Source organism: Mastomys coucha, unplaced genomic scaffold, assembly GCF_008632895.1.
Source record: "Mastomys coucha isolate ucsf_1 unplaced genomic scaffold, UCSF_Mcou_1 pScaffold22, whole genome shotgun sequence".
In the NCBI taxonomy this organism is placed as follows: domain Eukaryota; kingdom Metazoa; phylum Chordata; class Mammalia; order Rodentia; family Muridae; genus Mastomys; species Mastomys coucha.
In genome coordinates, this window is record NW_022196905.1 from 118,269,397 (window position 1) to 118,287,547 (window position 18,151).

The 18,151-nt window shown below is 50.6% G+C and overlaps 1 protein-coding gene and 1 long non-coding RNA gene across 5 annotated transcripts in view; one reads left to right on the forward strand and one right to left on the reverse strand.

Annotated features, from left to right (window-relative positions):
- Positions 1-17,077, reverse strand: part of Rilpl1 (Rab interacting lysosomal protein like 1) — a 38,842-nt gene extending 21,765 nt beyond the window's left edge. For 3 of the 4 annotated variants that reach the window (XM_031337955.1, XM_031337957.1, XM_031337958.1), the window contains exons 1-4: positions 16,328-17,077; positions 7,215-7,365; positions 1,538-1,656; positions 944-1,165 (exon numbers count right to left, since the gene is read on the reverse strand). In XM_031337955.1, coding sequence (XP_031193815.1) covers positions 944-1,165; positions 1,538-1,656; positions 7,215-7,365; positions 16,328-16,636 — 801 coding nt within the window. In that variant the 5' untranslated portion in view covers positions 16,637-17,077. The remainder of the gene's footprint in view (positions 1-943; positions 1,166-1,537; positions 1,657-7,214; positions 7,366-16,327) is intronic. The other variant, XM_031337956.1, reaches the window with a different exon arrangement.
- LOC116068434 lies at positions 14,377-16,433 on the forward strand. The gene is made up of 3 exons (XR_004109580.1): positions 14,377-14,731; positions 15,012-15,872; positions 16,069-16,433. It is a non-coding gene; the product is annotated as an uncharacterized LOC116068434 (long non-coding RNA).
- Positions 17,078-18,151: the final 1,074 nt, after the last annotated feature.

The following is an 18,151-nucleotide window of genomic DNA, read 5'->3' on the forward strand; positions in this document are numbered from 1 at the left end:
GCCCTGGCTGTCCTGGACCTCACTCTGTAGACCAGATTGGCTTTGAACCCAGAAATCCACCTGCCTCTGCCTCCCAATTGCTGGGATTAAAGGCATGAGCCATCACTGCCTGGCTACTTTGTGGTTCTTTTTCCTACTCTTTGTCCCCCATCCCCACATTTTACCTCATCACTAGATAGGAGAGAAAGGATAAAGGGGGGGAGATTTTGACTACAAACCACAGCCAACCCCCCTGAACAATCACCAACCCCACCTCTTGGGGCTCTAGCATTTATACACCCTCTGAACTTTTCCCAGAATTCCAACACAACTGCATAAAGGATCTGCTGCTGGCGGAAAGCATACCTCTGGTAGAGCACAAGATAAATCACAGTCAGCTGCTGCCAACAATCAGAAGCAGCACCAGAAGAGGGTGTCAGATCTCATTACGGGTGGTTTTGAGCTGGGATTTGAACTCACGACCTTCGGAAGAGCAGTCAGTGCTCTTATCCGCTGAGCCATCTCTCCAGCCTATACTTTTATATTTCTCTATGTGACACTTTATGTGGGTGGAGGCCAAAGAACTCACAGTTGTCAGTTCTCCCTCACATCCGAGTCCTGGAGGCAGCAAAGACCTTAACCTGCCTAGGCCATTTCACAGGCCCAATTTAGTTGGCTCTTGAGACAGTATCTCACCTTGAACTCAAACTTGAGACACCCTGTTTCAGCTTCCAAAGTGCTGGGTTCGCAGCCTTGTGACTTTATACTTAAGTAACAACTTCTTATATATAAATAACTTTTCAAAATTAATCCTAAGTGAGGTGAGTAATTCAATACAATCTATACAGCCCCATAACCCCACAGCTGGGATTAAAACAAAACCACCTCTGTAAGAAAACTCCAGAATTGTCACTACAGCCCGGTGCTGGTCCCCACACCACCGCAACACCCGCTCTCTGCTCACCTCAGCCTCCTCCTCCCCGTCCTGGCTCTGCTTGCCCTGCAGCCTCTCCCGAAGCTTTCCGAGTTCTGCCCGCAGGCTGCCCATCTCCTGCTCCTTGGTCTGCAGATCTGCTTCAAGCTCCACCTTCTGCTCAATCAGGGCCTTCCCCTGGGCCTCGACCACGGTGACCCTGTGCCGAAGGTCATGGTTGATCTTCATTAGCCTCGTCTGCTGCTGTTGCAGCTACACGGAAAGAGAAGTGTCCGGTGAGGCCGCCATGAACAGTAAACCAGGGTGTGTGTGAACATGTTGTGACTGTTGTTAAGGAATGATAGACTTTTTTTTTTTTTTTTTTTGCAGTATGTGTTTTTCCTGTGTGTGTCTATGCACCACATGTGTGCCTGGCCAGAAGAAGGTGTTGGATCTCCAAGAGACTGGAGTTGGCAAACAGTTATGACCGAGAATTGAACCGTGCTCCTCTTGAAGAGCAGCAGGCACTCTTAACTACCGAGCCATCTCTCAAGCTCCCTTCCCTGGGCTTAGGAATGGTAGACTCTGGCTCTCAATGGGGCCATGAAGTAGGAAAGTGAACTCAGGTTAGTGCCGGTCACTTACAGCCTCGACGTCCTCATTCTTCAGGCCTAGCTCCCTGTCTTTGGCTCGGATCTCATCCCTCTGCTTGTCCACCACCTCCTTCAGCCTCTTCATCACCTGTCGCTCGCGCTCTGACATGCCTGGGAGAAGGTGAGATTGGCAGGTGAGCTACCTCCCCTTAGCACAGGCCCACCCATCCTGTCACACTGCAAGAGGGCCGGAGCTCCCTCCACCAAGGCCCAGCTCCCCCAAGCCTCCCTGTACCCTGCACACACCCCAGTGACTGCTTCCGCCTCCAATCTTGCCAAGCACATTCCTGTCTCACTGTCTCTCTTCCCTCCGCCTGAAGCTTTTCCACACATCTTGTTGGTCCCCTCTGCACAATGGCTCCCCCTCCTGAGACACTCCCACTCCTTGCCTCATTTCCACAGCACCTGACAATAACAACCCATCGCCACGTATCATGACAGACATGACTTCACACGGTGGCCCGGAGGGTGGCCCCCAAAACTCACACTAACCCTGTAAAGCCACACTTGACTGTGTGGCTCTGAGCTCTCTTCTGCCTCTGTTTCCAAATTCATAAAATGGGATGGTAGTCGCATATACCCAGGGTAGACTGGAGGATGGGTAGAGCCAACACATGCACATGCGTGCACACATACACCATCATCATCACTACTACCACCACCACCACCGCCACCATTAGGACACAGCACTTGGTGGGCAGCCAGGACAGCGTCCCTCCACTATCCCAGGAGACCACTGCTGAGGCAGGGGATGTGCTGAGCACCCCATTTCCCACACATACGGTGCCTTTCAGGCATTCGGTGAAAGCGGGATGTAGTGGTGCACATCTTTAGTTCCAGACTGCAGAGTACTCTATAGTTTGAAGCCATAGTGAGTTTAAGGCCAGCTTGGGCTACATAGAGAGACCCTGTCTAAAATAAAAAGACTATTTCGTGAGCCAGGTCTAGCAGCCTAGACCTTCAATCTCAGCACTCCAGAGGCAGAGGCAGTTGGATCTCTGTGAGTTTGAGATCTGTGGTAGCTTGGTCTACACAGCAAGGTCCAGGCTAGCCAGAGCTGCAGTGAGACCTTGCCACCACCCCTACCCTAGCTCTAAAAAAAAAAAAAAAAAAAAAAAAAAAAAAAAAAAAAAAAAAAAAAAAAAAAAAAAAAAATCAAAATCAGAAACTAGCCGGGCGGTGGTGGTGCACGCTTTTAATCCCACACTTGGGAGACAGAGGCAGGTAAATTTCTGAGTTCGAGGCCAGCCTGGTCTTCAGAATGAGTTCCAGGACAGCCAAGGCTACTCAGAAAAACCCTGTCTCAAAAACAACAACAACAACAAAAACAAACAAACAAAATAAACAAAATCAGAAACTAGGCCTGCTGAGAAAACATGAGATTAGGGTTCGAATCTCCAGAACCAACTAAGACGCCGGGTGGGCGTGACAGCTTGACTGACACTCCAGCCTCAGAAGACAGAAGCAGAGGATCAAGACCAGCTGTATCGATGAGCTCTGGGGTGCGATTGAGAATGCCCGTCTCAGTGTATAAAGTGGAAGAGAAACGAGAGACACATAAACTCAAGCATGGATACACAAGAGAAGAAAACAATTCAAAAATTCTAGCAAAAGATGGTGGCACACCCCTGCAATCCTAGCACAACAGAGACAGAGGCAGGAGGGTTGCTGCAAATGTGAGGCCAGCCTGGGCTACCTATCAAGACCCTGTCCTTATATTATCCCCAAAAGGTCCACAGAATGACTAAGAAGCTTAAAAAGCTCGTTTAGCAAATCTGGGAATGTGAATTCCATCCCCAAACCCATGTACAAAAGCCACACATGATGGTACACATCAGAGATGGGAGATGGGAGGCAAGAACTGCCTCGAAACTAGAGAGGCAGTGAGCCTGGACTACGTTACAGCAGCAGAAAAAAGACCTGGTCTCCAAGAGGAGGAACGCAAGATCCTACTCCTCAAAGTTGACCTCCAATCTCCACGTATATGCACATGTGCGCGCGCACACACACACACACACACACACACACACACACAATTTTGTAAAATTAGATTTTAGAAACGTATTTACTTTTTTGATGTGGGGATGTTTTGCCTGCATGCATATCTTTGTACCACGTGTGTGCTCACAGAGATCAGAAGAAGGTGTCGATCCCCTGGAACCGGGAGTTACAAGAGGGCTGTGAGCCACTATGTGGCCTGCTGGAAATCGAACCTGGGTCCTCAGCCAGGGCTCTGAACTGCTGAACTTCACTCTAGCCCACAGTTTGTTTTTTTTTAATTAAATGAATAAATTTTAATTTCAGAAACATGCCCCCACTTCCAGAAGCTGAACTTCAAGGTGGGGAAGGGTGAATCAATATGGGTTCGGTCTCCGTGACACATGTCTCCCTTGCCTGGTCTGTCACATTCTCTGCTTCCATCTCACAAGGGGTACTCTGTGACTACATCTAGCGTCCACCAGAATAATCCAGTCTAACTCCACCTCGATACTTTGAACTCCCTTCGCAAAGAAAAAAAAAAAAAAACAAGAAAATCGAAATCAAACAAGGGGCAGGAGAGATGGCTCATCAGTTATGAGTGACTGCTGCTCTTGTAGAGGACCTAGGTTCAGTTCCCAGCACCCACATGGCAGCTCACAACCCTAGCTCCAGTTCTAGGGATCCAGTGCCCTCTGCTGATCACCAAGGCACGAGATACACATACGGTGCCCAGACACACATACGGGCATAAAATAAAATAAAGGAAATCTCAAAGAAACAAAAATGACTGTGTGGTCAGCTCTGTGCTGTTCCTGGTGACAAACTTCCTCCTCCAGAGTTTCAGGGCCATTGGCAGGGCCACACGAGTCTCTCTGGTGCACCCCTCCCCTCTTCTGCCCTCTGCAGTGTCTGGATACCCTCAGTTCACAGCCTGGTGTGCTGACAGCTCTCTAGCTGGACAGATCCCAAAGGAGAGTTTTATTTTTATATTTTTTTTATTTTTTTGTTTTTTCGAGACTTGGTTTCTTGACTGTCCTGGAACTAGCTCTGTAATCCAGGCTGGCCTTGAACTCAAACAGATCTCCACAATGTCTGCCTCCAGGATGCTGGGATTAAAAACCAGGAATACCACTGCTTGACTACCAGAGGGGATTTTTAATCCGAAAGCTTCTGTGGTGAGACAGAAGAGACCATAACACAGCACCTGTCAGTGTTCAGGAATCGAGCGGCCTCTGTAGGGCGGGTGCTTCTGAACATCCCTCCTTCCCCTAGCCACCTCCACGGAAATCTGACCCTTGCACCAGAGCCTTCATATGACCCTTGACCCTAGGCCTGCACTATGTCACTCTTGACTGGTTCTCAGGGTCACCAGCACCAACCTCTTTGCCTGCCCCAGGCCTGTTCCTCTAGTAGGTGGGGAACACTTGGTCCCTGCTTTGTTCCCATGGTTTCCCCACAAAATAAAAATAACCTTGAAGGCAGCCTGGCATCTGCCTGGCTCTTGGCTCGGGTGGGGGCTGCAGCAGCGTGGAGAACGAAGCTCTCCAGCTGGTCTCGTGGAAGCTGAGCACACTCCGAGTTAAGTGCATCTCCTGCATACACCTTACTGAGCTGGTCTACACTGGTCAGCAGGGATTGCGAAAACTGCAAGGGCAGAGCCGAATTCCCAAAGGGAAGGGGGCTCAGGAGAAGCAGCTCAGAGCTAGAGCGAGCAGTGGATTTCCCAGATCACCCCCAAGAAGCCTCACAGGCTACGCCAAGATTTTCCTAAATAAAATGATTCCACAATTCCAATCCTAGACATGGAACCCCGAGAGCTGAAACCATGCCTCCCCCCAAACACTGAAAAGATGTTCCCAGCAGCCAAAAGGTAGAGGCAACTAGAAAGCCCCAACTATGCGTGAATGACAGACATGGCCCATCCACACACAGAATAGTACACAGCAGTGAAAAGAGACAGAAAGCCAGGCGGTGGTGGCACGCGCCTTTAATCCCAACACTTGGGAGGCAGAGGCAGGTGGATTTCAGAGTTCGAGGCCAGCCTGGTCTACAGAATGAGTTCCAGCACAGCCAGGGCTACACAGAGAAACCCTGTCTCGAAAAACCAAAAAAAAAAAAAAAAAAAAAAAAAAAAAAAAAGAGAGAGACGGAGAAACTGCTGACATACATTGAAATACAAATAGACCTAGAAAGCATGAAACTAAGACAGATGCCAGACGCACTGATGGGGGAGGGACCACTACACTTTCTCCCATTCGAACTGGGCAACCAAAGCACACAAAGGTCTTTTGAGTCCGTCAAGTCACACAGCACCATAACACGCTGCTTTCAAAAGTCATCAAGTACATCTCAAAAAGAACACCTCAAAGAGAATTCCAGACCAGGATTCAACTGGATGGTTTTTTTTCCCCTCTTCAATCTTTATCAGTATCTTATTTCTTCATTTGTTTTGAATTTTATTACATTTGTATAAGTGAGTGTGTGTGTGTGTGTGTGTGTGTGTGTGTGTGTGTGATATGCTTACTTGTGAGAAGGTCAGAGAACACCTTGCAAGAGTATGTTCTCTCCCTGTACGTGTGGGACCCAGGGATTAAATCCATGTTGTCGGGTTTACCAACAAGTGCTGTGTCCACTGAGCCATTACAAGGGTGCGAGGGCCCTTGTCTCTTCTTTTTTCTTTTCTTTTCTCTCTCTCTCCCTCCCTCCCCCCCGCTTTCTTGAGACAGGGTTTCTCTGTATAGCTCTTGCTGTCCTGGAACTCACTCTGTAGACCAGGCTGGCCTCGGACTCAGAAATCCACCTGCCTCTGCCTCCCAAGTGCTGGGATTAAAGGTGTGCACCACCACCGCCCGGTTTAAATTCTTACTTTACTTTTTTTTTTCCCAAGGGATGACTGCTGGATGGAGCTCACAAGGGTCCAGTCCAAACTCTACTATCTATTCACACTAAACAGAGTCAAGTATGAAGGTCCCAGGTATTGTTTACAGGACAGACAACAGTTGACTGCTTCAGTGCGGATCATATCAGAATAGCTGTCCCACCGTGTCCTGTGACCACACCCTTAAATCTCTTCCAACACACAGCAAACAATCCTAACCTTGCTTTAGGATGCTGGGTGATCTGACCCCTTGGTCCCATCTGATATCATGGCCAGCCACTCTCAGCCTCGACCATCTTATCCTGGCCTTCCAGGTTTCCCTCAAGTACTCATACCCCAGGGCCTTAGGATGTACCAACTGTTCATGGCATTAAGGTGACTCAGGGTAGCACTTTCTTAGGGGTTAACGGTGAACACCAAGATGACTGGACCTAAAGTGACCACAAGTTGCTACCCTATGGCCCCATCTTAGCCCTTACATGGTGTCAGTTGCCATCAATCAAAGGAAGACATCTATTTACTGTTCCCGTATCTACTGGCCATCCCCTCTGTGCTAAAACAGTTTCAAGCGGCCAGGGTCTGGCTCATCCAATATGTCCCAGGGCCCAGAGGAAACATGCAGACATGCAAGATGGTGGAAAACCATGACATCCAGTTGAGTTCACATCAACATCAGTGAGCTGGACCTCCAAAGTCATTTCTACCCGGGAGAATCAAGATATGAATCCACCTGCCCACAGGAGCCAAAGGCAGCAAGAGCAAGGCCGTGGCCTCGGAGTGGTCACGGGACTGCTGGGATGGCGCACCTCACCTTCCTGCTTCTGGAACTCCTCCTCTGAGAAGCCCACGTCCTTGTGGTTGAGGTTGGTCATCAGCTGCTTATTCTCTTCCTGCAACTGGGCAATCTGGGACAGGAGGTCCTGTGCTTCACCCCGCCACACATCCTCCACCAACTCCAGCTCCTGCAGGGGGACAGCAAGGGTCACAGCAGGATCAGAGCCACCCAGGATCACACCCACCCATCTAGAGAACTGCTTGGTTCCTGGGATTTGAAGCCACCTCCTTCCTCCAAGAGAAGCAAGCGGGTCTCTGGCAGGTGGCACCCAGAGCCACCGGGGCCACTTCTGCTGGTGCGTGCACTGAGGCCGTGTGGACCAAGCCCAGCTGTGTGGATAAGCCATCCCTTGCTACGAAGTCCTGACACTCCAATCACCTCTTCAAGGCTGCAGAGACCTCGGGACAGCATCACAGCCCCAAGGGTCCTCTGCTCTCTAGGACTCGTACCCGAGGCAGCCTGAGCAGCTCACAAAACCACTCAGAGTCTCGATTTCCCTTTGTGAGGGGAAATGAAACTTCTAGGTTTAAAAGGCATGTGAGAGAACATAAGATTAGTCTGTTAAGACTATTCGTAGGAGCCGGGCTGTGGTGGTGCACGCCTTTGATCCCAGCACTTGGGAGGCAGAGGCAGGCGGATTTCTGAGTTTGAGGCCAGCCTGGTCTACAGAGTGAGTTCCAGGACAGCCAGGGATACACAGAGAAACCCTGTCTCGAAAAAAAAAAAAAAAAGAGTATTTGCTGTTCATGCAGGCTGAGACAGGAAGATGTCTTCAAGTTAGAGGGTAGCACAGGCTATGAGAAAAAAAAATCTCAGGAAAAAAAATCTATGAAATTTCAAAAGGGACTGAGACACTGGCTCTGAGGTTCAAAGCTGCTCTGATGGAGGATGTACATTGGTCCTCAACACCTTTTTTGGCCTGCATAGATGGCGCACGCACATGTGCGTACACAAAAAATAAAACTAGATCCAAGTGTGGTTCCTTTAATCCTAACACTTAGAAGGCAGAGGCAGGCAAATCTCTATTAATTTGAGGCCAACCTGGTCTACATAGGAGTTCAAGGCCAGCTAAGGCTACACAATGAGACTCCATCTCAAAATAATAAGAATAGTAATAAGGGCTGGAGAGATAGCTCAGCGGTTAAGAGCACTGAGTGCTCTTCCAGAGGTCCTGAGTTCAATCCCCAGCAACTACATGGTGGCTTACAACCATCTGTAATGGGGTCTGATGCCCTTTTCTGGTGTGTCTGAAGAGAGCAATAGTGTACTTATATACATAAAATAAATAAGTGAATCTTTAAAAATAGAAATAAATATCAAGACTATAAAGTGAATCTTTGAAGAAATTACTTATTTGTTTTACTTTATGTACACACGAGTGTTCTGCACATATATACATGATATGCAGTACCCAAAGAAGCCAGAAGATGGCAGTAGAGCCTCTCGAACTAGGGGTGCAGGCAGTTGTGTGTTCCCATGTGGGTGCTAGGAACTGAACTTGGGGTCCTCTGCAAAAGAAGTTAAGCTTTCTTGACTACTGAGCCATTCTCCAATCCCTCCCCTCCCCAAATCAACAAGAATTTGAAACAAGATTTTTCTTTAAAAAGTATTTTAAGAGCCAGATGTGGGGAATACACACACCTCTAATCCCAGTGCTCAGAAGGTGGGGGATGGAGACATTTGATGCACGTCAGGCTGCACAGTGAGACTTCATCTCCAACAAACAAGAAATGACAAACCGGTAGGAGCCAGAGCTGGCAATATTCAGCCCTGTTCTGCGGAACAGTCTGGAGGGTGACGACGCAGATCTTCCCAGATCTCCCCAGACAAGGCAACTCTAACCTCAGTTCCTCCCAACAGACGTGAAGACACTTGCCCAAGCTGGGAGTAACACTACACTCCTGGGGTAGTGAGATGGCTCAGTGGGTAAGAGCACTGACTGCTCTTCCGAAGGTCCTGAGTTCAAATCCCAGCAACCACATGGTGGCTCACAACCATCCGTAATGAGATCAGTCACCCTCTTCTGGTGCGTCTGAAGACAGCTACAGTGAATTACGCCCAAGCGAGCCGGCTGGAGCAAGGAAAGGTCCTGAGTTCAATTCCCAGCAGCCACATAGATGGCTCACGGCCATCTGTACAGCGACAGTGTACTCATACACATAAAATAAATAAAATAAATCTTTAAAAAAAAAACACACACCACACTCCTGTGATCCCAACATTCAGCAAGCAGAGGCAGGAGGCTTACGGTGAGGTGGGGCCAGCCTGAGCCCACACCCATACACACAAGGGTCTATAGCAATGTTGCTTAAAGCAGAAAGAAGCAAGGCACCATCGACCAGCCCAGGAAGGTGAAAATTAGCCACTCCATCCCTACAATGGGCTATTATCCGCACATAAAATGGAATGAAATATTGCTAGAGCTAAGAAGAGAAGGGGACGACTGGAGTAATCAGAGGTCCTAAAATTCAATTCCCAACAACCACATGAAGGCTCACAACCATCTGTACTCACATACATAAAATAAATAACCTAAGAAGAGAAGCCAGGTATAAAAGATCACACAGTCCGCAATGCCATTCCTGTGAAATGTTCCTACAGGCAAATCCAGAGATAGAGGTAACCTAGGGGCTTCTGACTGGAGCTGAGGGGGTACCAGGAGTATTCCTCTTTCATGGCAAGGCCAACCCCCTCAACTTTACTGTGGTGCTGTCTGTACAACTGTGAACTCGTGGGGAGAAACCACGCACATGCATGTATGAATGAGGTCAGGAGGCACTGTGGCTGTGGCTTAGATACAACCCAAGCTGAAGGGTGGAAGTTTGCATTCTGTCAACACAAGCTTGCTTGTTTGAGATGCTGGGATTGGATCCAAGAGCTTCACACATTCTAGGCAGGTGCTCTACCACTGAGCCACGCCCCCAGCCCCTGACTGGGGGATTTTAGGCAGGGGCTCTACCACTAAGCCACGCCCCCAGCCCCTCACTGGGGGATTTTAGGCAGGGGCTCTACCACTGAGCCACGCCCCCAGCCCCTCACTGGGGGATTCTAGGCAGGTGCTCTACCACTGAGCCACGCCCCCACCCCCTCACTGGAGGATTCTAGGCAGCGGCTCTACCACTGAGTCACATCTGCAGCAGCCCTATTCTCATAAATGGTCTCACTAAATTGTCTAATGCTGGCCTTGAACTCACCCCATGGCCTAGGAAGGCCTTGTTTTGATTCTCCTGCTTTAGCCTCCCCAGTAGCTGGGATTGTAGGCTTTTAGCACCAGGCTTGGATATGCCAACCCAGGCGTGCTCTTCGTTCCCACTACAAATAGCTGATCTTGGGCAAGTTCTTTAAACCCTGGGTACCTCAGAAATGAAAACAGTATGTCCCTTTGAGGAAGCTGGACGGGAGGGGTTTAAATGGCACTTGGCACCCAAAACGGACCCACACGTTCAGGATGTGGCCAGCCTTCCCCTCCAACAGTCTGTCACAGGCTGGCCAGGTGGCTGGACATCCAGCACTACCCTCACTCTCATAGAGAAGTTCCCCCATCCTACTTTCTGTCACGAAACTGTGGCCCTGAGGAAATGAGGCCTTGGCTGTATACCTACAGCTGGTTCAAGGCCCCAGGGGGTCTGAAATATCAGGTCAGGGTGAGAAGTGATGGAGGAATGGTCAGGGGCATTCCTACACATAGGGGTGGCCTGGAAACCCAGCCAGACCCTTTCTCTGCCCCCAGCTGGCACAGGCTAAATGCAGAGGGGCCCACGTGGGTATCAGGAGCAACCAGAGAAGCAAGTGGAACAATGCCCCCCCCCCCCACCAAAAGACATCCACATTTGCCTGTCCCAGTAACCTAACAATAAGTCACCTTCTATAACAAAAGGGACTTTGACCGCAAGGAGATCTGGTGGGTCTATGAGCTCATAGGGCCCTAAAATGTCAGTGGGGTCAGAGTTAAGAGAGGATGTGGCATTAGGTTAAAGCCTACATGTTATATGCCGGCTCTGAGCATGGAGGAGGGGGCCATAAGCTGAGGGATGTAGACAGTAGAAGCTGGAAAATCTGCAAAGAAATAGAGCTCCCCTACACCATCCTAAACCAATGGGATCTCTCCAACACCTTGAGCCTCACTAAGATGTCCAGGTTGGCCTTAAAAACTTGCCATCCTCCTGCCTCAGCCTGACAAATGCACCACTGTGTCCAGCTGTTGAGTGTAACCCATTTCGGACTCCTGGCTTCTGGAGCGTCCCCCAGTCCTGTCCATGTTGATGTTCCCTGTATGTACCCATGGTTCCTTGCTCCACTGAACCTTAGTCTGCCTGCTACATGGATCACCCCACGTAACAACACATCTCTCCTTCTTTGAGCCACTGGTGTTGTCTTATGGTAGCCAAAGGAGATGAATATAGATTTTAGCCTCCGTTGGCTTGGGTTTTCCTCTCCTGTAGCTCAGGTTGCCCTCGAACTCCCTAAGCAGGATGTCCAGGCTGGCCTTGACATCCTGATCCTCCTGCCTCCACTTCCAAGTGCTGGGATTACAGGCACACTCACCATGTCTGGTTTTTTTTACATTGCTGGGAATCCCACCCAGGCCCCCATGCATGCTAGTAACCACCCTACCCACTGGGCGGCAGCCCCAGCCCTTCTTTTCTCCTTCCTTTTCTTTAGGATTTATTTTTAATTACATGTAGGTGTTGTGTGCGTGCTTGTGGGTACAGGCCTCCCCTCCAAGACCTCTCTGTGGCTGCTGGCTCCTCACTTCACCCAGCCCTCAGCTCAGGCAGTGTCTCATCAGGAATTTCCCTGAGGACCTCCCTCTAGACGGCTCCACCATAGCTCCCTGATTTACTTCCTTCTCGGCACTTAATCATACGCTGACATCTCCGTTTATATTTAAATATATGCACTCACGCTAGTACAGGGGGAATACATGTTGGATTTCAAACATGAGGTTAACGGAAAGAATAAGGGCCCTCTAATTTGGCTCATTAGGTCTGACTTCACTAGGGAACCACGTGGTAGTTTCCTATGGCTTGTCCTCTGATTTCCACATGTGTAGCCCCTCACCAAATATAAATAAATAAATAAATAAATAAATGTAATAAATAAATACAAATTTTTTTGAAACAGCCATGCAGCCCTGGCTGTCCTGGGACTCATTCTATATATTGGCCAGGCTGGTCTTGAACTCAGAGATCTGCCTGCCTCTCCTTCCTGAGTACTGGGATTAAAGGCATGTGCCACCACCGCTTGGCTAGTAAAATGTAGTTCAGGAGGCAGAATGCTTGCTTGGCACGCACAGAAGTCCCAGTACTGCATAAACTAGGCCCAGTGCCCCACACTTGTATTTCTATCATGGAGGTAAGAGGCAGCAGGATCAGAAGTTCAAGGTCATCCTCTGATTTATACCAGGTTCGATGCAGGCCTGGGATACATCAGACCCTGTCTCACAAAAGAAGAAACAAAAATTGTTTATGGGCTAGGCATGGTGGCACACGCCTTTAATCCCAGGGAGGCAGAGGCAGGCAGATCTCCGAGTTTAAGTCCAGCCTGGGTTACAGAGTGAGTTTTGAGACAGTTAGGGCTACTCAGAGAAACCCTGTCTCAAGAAAAAATAAATTAGGGGGGCTGGAGAGATGGCTCAGTGGTTAAGAGAGCGCTGACTGCTCTTCCTATGAGTCCTGAGTTCAAATCCCAGCAACCACATGGTGACTTACAACCATCCATAATGAGGCCTCATGCCCTCTTCTGGTGTGTCTGAAGACAACTATGGTGTACTTACAAATAATAAATAAATATATATTTTTTTAAAAGATTTTTTTTTATTTATTTTATGCAGTTGAGTACACACTGTAGCTGTACAGATAGTTGTGAGCCTGCATATTGCTGTTGGGACTGACTTTTAGGACCTCTGCTCTCTCTAGTCGGCCCCGCTTGCTTGGTTCCTGCTCGATTTGGCCCAAAGTACTTATTTATTATTATAGATAAGTACACTGTAGCTGTCTTCAGACACAGCAGAAAAGGGCGTCAGATCTCATCACGGATGGTTGTGAGCCACCATGTGGTTGCTGGGATTTGAACTCAGGATCTTTGGAAGAGCAGTTGGTGCTCTTACCCGATGAGCCATCTCACCAGCCCTAAATAAATCTTAAAAAAAAAAAAAGAAAAGAAAAAAAATTAGGTTAAAAAATATTAATGGGTCTGGAGACTCAGCTATAAAGAACATCGGTTGTTCTTCTAGAGGACATGGAATCAATTCCCAGCTCCCACATGTTGGCTCACAACCATCTAAATAGCTCCAGTCACCCTCGTCAGGCCTCTCAGGCACAAACCATGTGCTATTCGGACATCCATTGCAGGCAAAAGCACTTGCACATAGTCATCAACATTAAAAATAAAAAAAATAAATAAATAAATACCCAGTCATTCTTAGACAAAGAGATGGCAGAGCACCTGTCTAGTGCATGTGACCTCCTAGATGTGACCTGCAGCACCAAGATGGGCCTGAAAAACAGTAATCTGTGTGCCAAATCCATGTTAGACTAGAAGCATAATGGATGCAGTGGTTTCTAGTCTCTGTGTTAAAATTAACACACGTGTTTCCTCCTGGCATCGACTTTCCCTTGCTATGGAATGGCAGGGGCCTAAGACTGAGGCCCACAGGATCCCGACCTTCACCTACAACCCCAGTGCCCAGAATGGCACCCGGAACATGGAAGTACAGCTGGGCTTTGGGGGTGTGGAGTATAGAGAGCTTGCTTAACGTGAGTAAGGCCCCGGGTTGAAGCCCCAGCTTTAAAACCATGACCAGGTAATTGCTGAGTGAACACCACAGACTGTGTGTGTTCCATACAGGCATACACCGCCCCTGCTCTCTGTACTCTTGCCCACCTGCTACCTGACTTGAGAACCCGTCTTTTGTTTCAACCCCTGCTGGGTCCCGCCCACATCACCCAGGACATCACTTTGCACACCACAGCATGTTCATGGGGCTGCACACTGCATCATCAGAGAGAACCATGGTCCGTGGCCTGGGGCTGAATGAAGAGTCCTGTGGAATGGGTCTGAGCGTCTGAGGAAGGAACAGGGCACAGCCATTCTGAAGCTGTGTTTACAGAGAGAGGAATAGGGAGAGACAGGAGACAGAGAGCATGCTGAGGTTTTTGTGGGGGTGGGGTGGGGGGAAAGTAGCCTGAAGAGCCTCTGGCTATGGAAGAGAGATCAGATGGGCCTGGTCTGAACTTACATACAAGCCACACCACACAAAGAGGCCCAGGCTGGGGTAGGAGGGATTCCACCCTAGCTGTTTACAAACAAACGCTGGTGCCTACTTCCTGGCCGCAGCCTGTGACTGTTCTGAAGCAACAAGTGCCACCGAGAATTCCATCGGACTTGGTGACCTGTGATGGCCCAGCCCAGCTGCAGCAGAAATAAAACACTGGGAGGGGACACAAACTAGTGCCAGCGGGACTTCTGGCAGACACCAGGCGGAGCCCATGGTAAGATGGATTCAGCACGGGAGGGCTGTGAGGCCCTCCCTCTGGGAGGCCCTCTAGGGGAGGTAGGATATGAGGGCTGGGGGGAGTTGAAATGCCTAGGTGGAGGCTTCAAGAACCTCTGGGGCATCTCAGTATGTCCCCACTCAGGACTTAACACTGTGGGTCTCTGTTGACAAACTCATTTACCCACTGGACCATCTTGCTGGCCTCAGGGTCTGGCCTGTATGTAGACTCTTTGTTTCTAGTAACCACCCCTGGTGTTCGACACTCTCTTCCACAGGAAAGGCTGATTACCCCGCATTAGCGGAGGACACCGTGACACAAAGAGGCCAGCCATCTGCCCCTAAGCTCACAGCCTTCCAACCCATGGGGTCTGAAACCGGGCTGTCTGGCTCCAATGTCCCACTGGTCCTGAGACTCTGGAAATTAATTACAGGACTGAGGGAGGCACCTTCCGGCTCCAAGTGTGATCCTGGAAATGTGGCTGACTCCGAGGACCTTAGTTTCCTTCCTGACCCCAGGGCACAGGACGAGGGGGTGGGAAATAAACACAGCCAACCCTGTCCTTAGGACTCTCTTATGCACACCTCTCGTCCGTCTTCAGGATGACACCGAACACCTTGTTTTGACCATTATCTCAGAGAACTTAAGATCCATCCCAACAGTAGACAATAAAAGGGTGGCCTGCCAGCGAGTTTCAGAGAGACCAACTAAACTTCCTGAGGCCACACAGCAAGCCAGGACAGGTTCTAGCATCCAAGGAAACGGAGTTTCCTCCCATTCGAAGTCCGAGAGATCTGTCAAGAACAGCCCAGGCTGAGGTTAGAGCAGGAAACCACACGTCTCCCGCTTCCCTTCCCCAGGCACCTAGTCTGGTCTGGTCTCCCAAAGGCAGAGGACGACACCTCAGGCAAATAGTAGGCCTGAAAGCCATTTGCTGCTCTTCAGTCCCCCAAGTCAAGCAAGCTGGAGAAGAGACCCTGGAAGTATCTCCCAAGGGCGGCGACTCTCATCAGTCAGTAACCTGGGGGTAAATCCCGCTCCATTCGGACGCTCTGCTTCCTCATCTTTAAAGTGGACAAAATCCTCGACTCACACTTTTAAGAGAGCTAAAGATACGACCAAGGCAGGGGAAGCGCAGGTGAATATACTGGGAACCTTGGGAAGAAAGTTGCAATGATGAAGCCCGAGGGGGGCTCAGGACTGGAGCTCACTCTGAGGGCCCTGGAAGGACTTAGGAAAGGATGAAAAGGGGTGGGTAGGGACTGACTTCCTTCCTGGAATAAAATAATGCTATCTAAGTATGGTACCCACTGCATACCCTTTGGTCCTTGTAGGTGGTGGGCTCTACTGTAATCACCAGTGGAAAGACCAGGAGATGAAGCCCAGAGAGGCTCAGCAAGTTACCCAAGGTCACACTGCTATTCAATGCTCCAGGCTGGGCCAAGAGGAACCCGGGCCTCCCATCCTTTCTCACCCGCTTCTAGACACTGCGTACACTCATCCACAAGGGACACTAGCGACTGCCTAGGACCGAAGGGCATCCACGGAGCCGACGCCCCTTGCCCAGACCGGCAGACTGAGGCCTCCGCCCACCTTTTGATGCTTGCGCTCTTTTTCAATGCGGTCCATCCTCTCTACGCGCAACCGGTCCAGTTCCAGGCGCAGCTCGTCCAGCTCGGGAGCGACGTGGTGCCGGCTAACCAGCACCTCGAGGATCTCCAGGACCCTCACGACCTTGGGCATGAGGCGTGCGATGGCCTCGCAGCCGTGTTGGTCGATGACCCTCTCGAACTCGTGGCCCACGAGCGACGCGATATCGTACACGTCCATGACGGTCAGCTCCGCCACGTTCTTCTCCAACGCCGACAGGGCGGCGGGCGGCGACCCTAGCGGCTCCTCCATGGCCCCGCGCGGGCTCCCCGCCGTCCGTCCACTCCGGTAACTCGTGAACTTGGGGAGGCGGGAGTGGGGGGGCCTGGAGCACCCGGCGAAGAGGGCGAGGGCGGCGGCGGCGCGTGCGCAGGCCCGCAGCGTCTCCCGACTTGAGACTCCGACTCCGTGCGATGGAGACGCGGGGACCGGCCTGGGAGGCGGTGGCGCCCGGTGCCCGGAGGGACCGCGGCCTGGAGACTCCTCCCGGGGAGGAGAATCAAACTTTGGTGACGCCGAGTGACTCCGGTTGGCCGGCTCCTCCCCGTGGGGACGCTGCGAGGCGACGTGGGCTTGGAGGGGGGGGAGCGCGTCTCTGTCCCCGGGGGTCTCAGTACGCAGCCCCGCGAAACCAAAGCCCCGCCCCTGGCTCCGGTCCCTCCTCCCGGGCTCCGGTCCCCACGACCCCGGCCCCGCTCCACCTCCTCCAGCCGCGCTCCGCCTCCCAGACAGCGGCTGCCACCGCGCACGGCCATTGGCTGCTTCAACAGGAGGCGGAGTCCGCCTGCGGAGGGATGGGGTCAGGAGGTGGGCTCCCCTTGGGATCCAGCTAGTGCTAAGAAGCTCCCTGCTGGCCGGTGCTTACCCCGACTCCAGCGGGCGCCTCGAGTATAAAACCACACAGTGCACAGGGGTCCTCGGTCCCCAAAGTCGGCCAGTGCCCCTGCCGGATTCCAGCTCATCCCGGGGACCCTATAAGCCCCGCAGGTCTACTCTCCCTTATGCTCCACTGTCTACCACTGCTCGGTGGCACCCCATCCTGTGTGCCAGCAGAGTATCAGGTGACTTCAATCGACAAAGCAAAGCATCCTTGGTCTCCAAAGCCGCTGCCTACCCCTCGAGCTGAGACAGAAACTTCACATCGCAGTGGAAGTTGGGAATTTGGAGCTAAGTCCCAAGACTGATTCTGAGCTCTCTTCATCCTTTGGCCTCCCCACATCCACTTGTCTATCAGACCCCCAGCCAGGAGAGATTATCCTGAATCTGCCCTCGCCCCCTTCTCTTCTGCCGGAGGACGCCCTTGAGTTGCCACCATTGAAAAGTACCCTCCACATATACCTTAAGTTCCTAGAAGCCCTTAGTCCTTCAGGACAGAAATGTTTAGTTTTGTTTCTTTTTGAATTGTTGGCCTGCAACTCACTAGGTAGACCAGTCTGGCTTTGAACTCATAGAGATCCTTCTGCCTCTTCCTCTTTGAATGCTAGGATTAAAGGCATGTGCCGTATTTTATCCCATTTACAAATTTTGGGGGCCCAGAGGTTGCAGTAGCCCCCACCCCAATCTCTGTTTCTCTGTTTAGTGTCCCATAACAGAAGAAACAATGTATACGTTTTATATAACTCTTGATTCAGTATATAATTAGAACAATACTACTTTACTGTTAAAAAAAAAATCTTACTCTTAGCTGTGCAGCGGTGGCACACGGCTTTAATCCCAGCACTTGGGAGGCAGAGGCAGGTGGATTTCTGAGTTCGAGGCCAGCCTGGT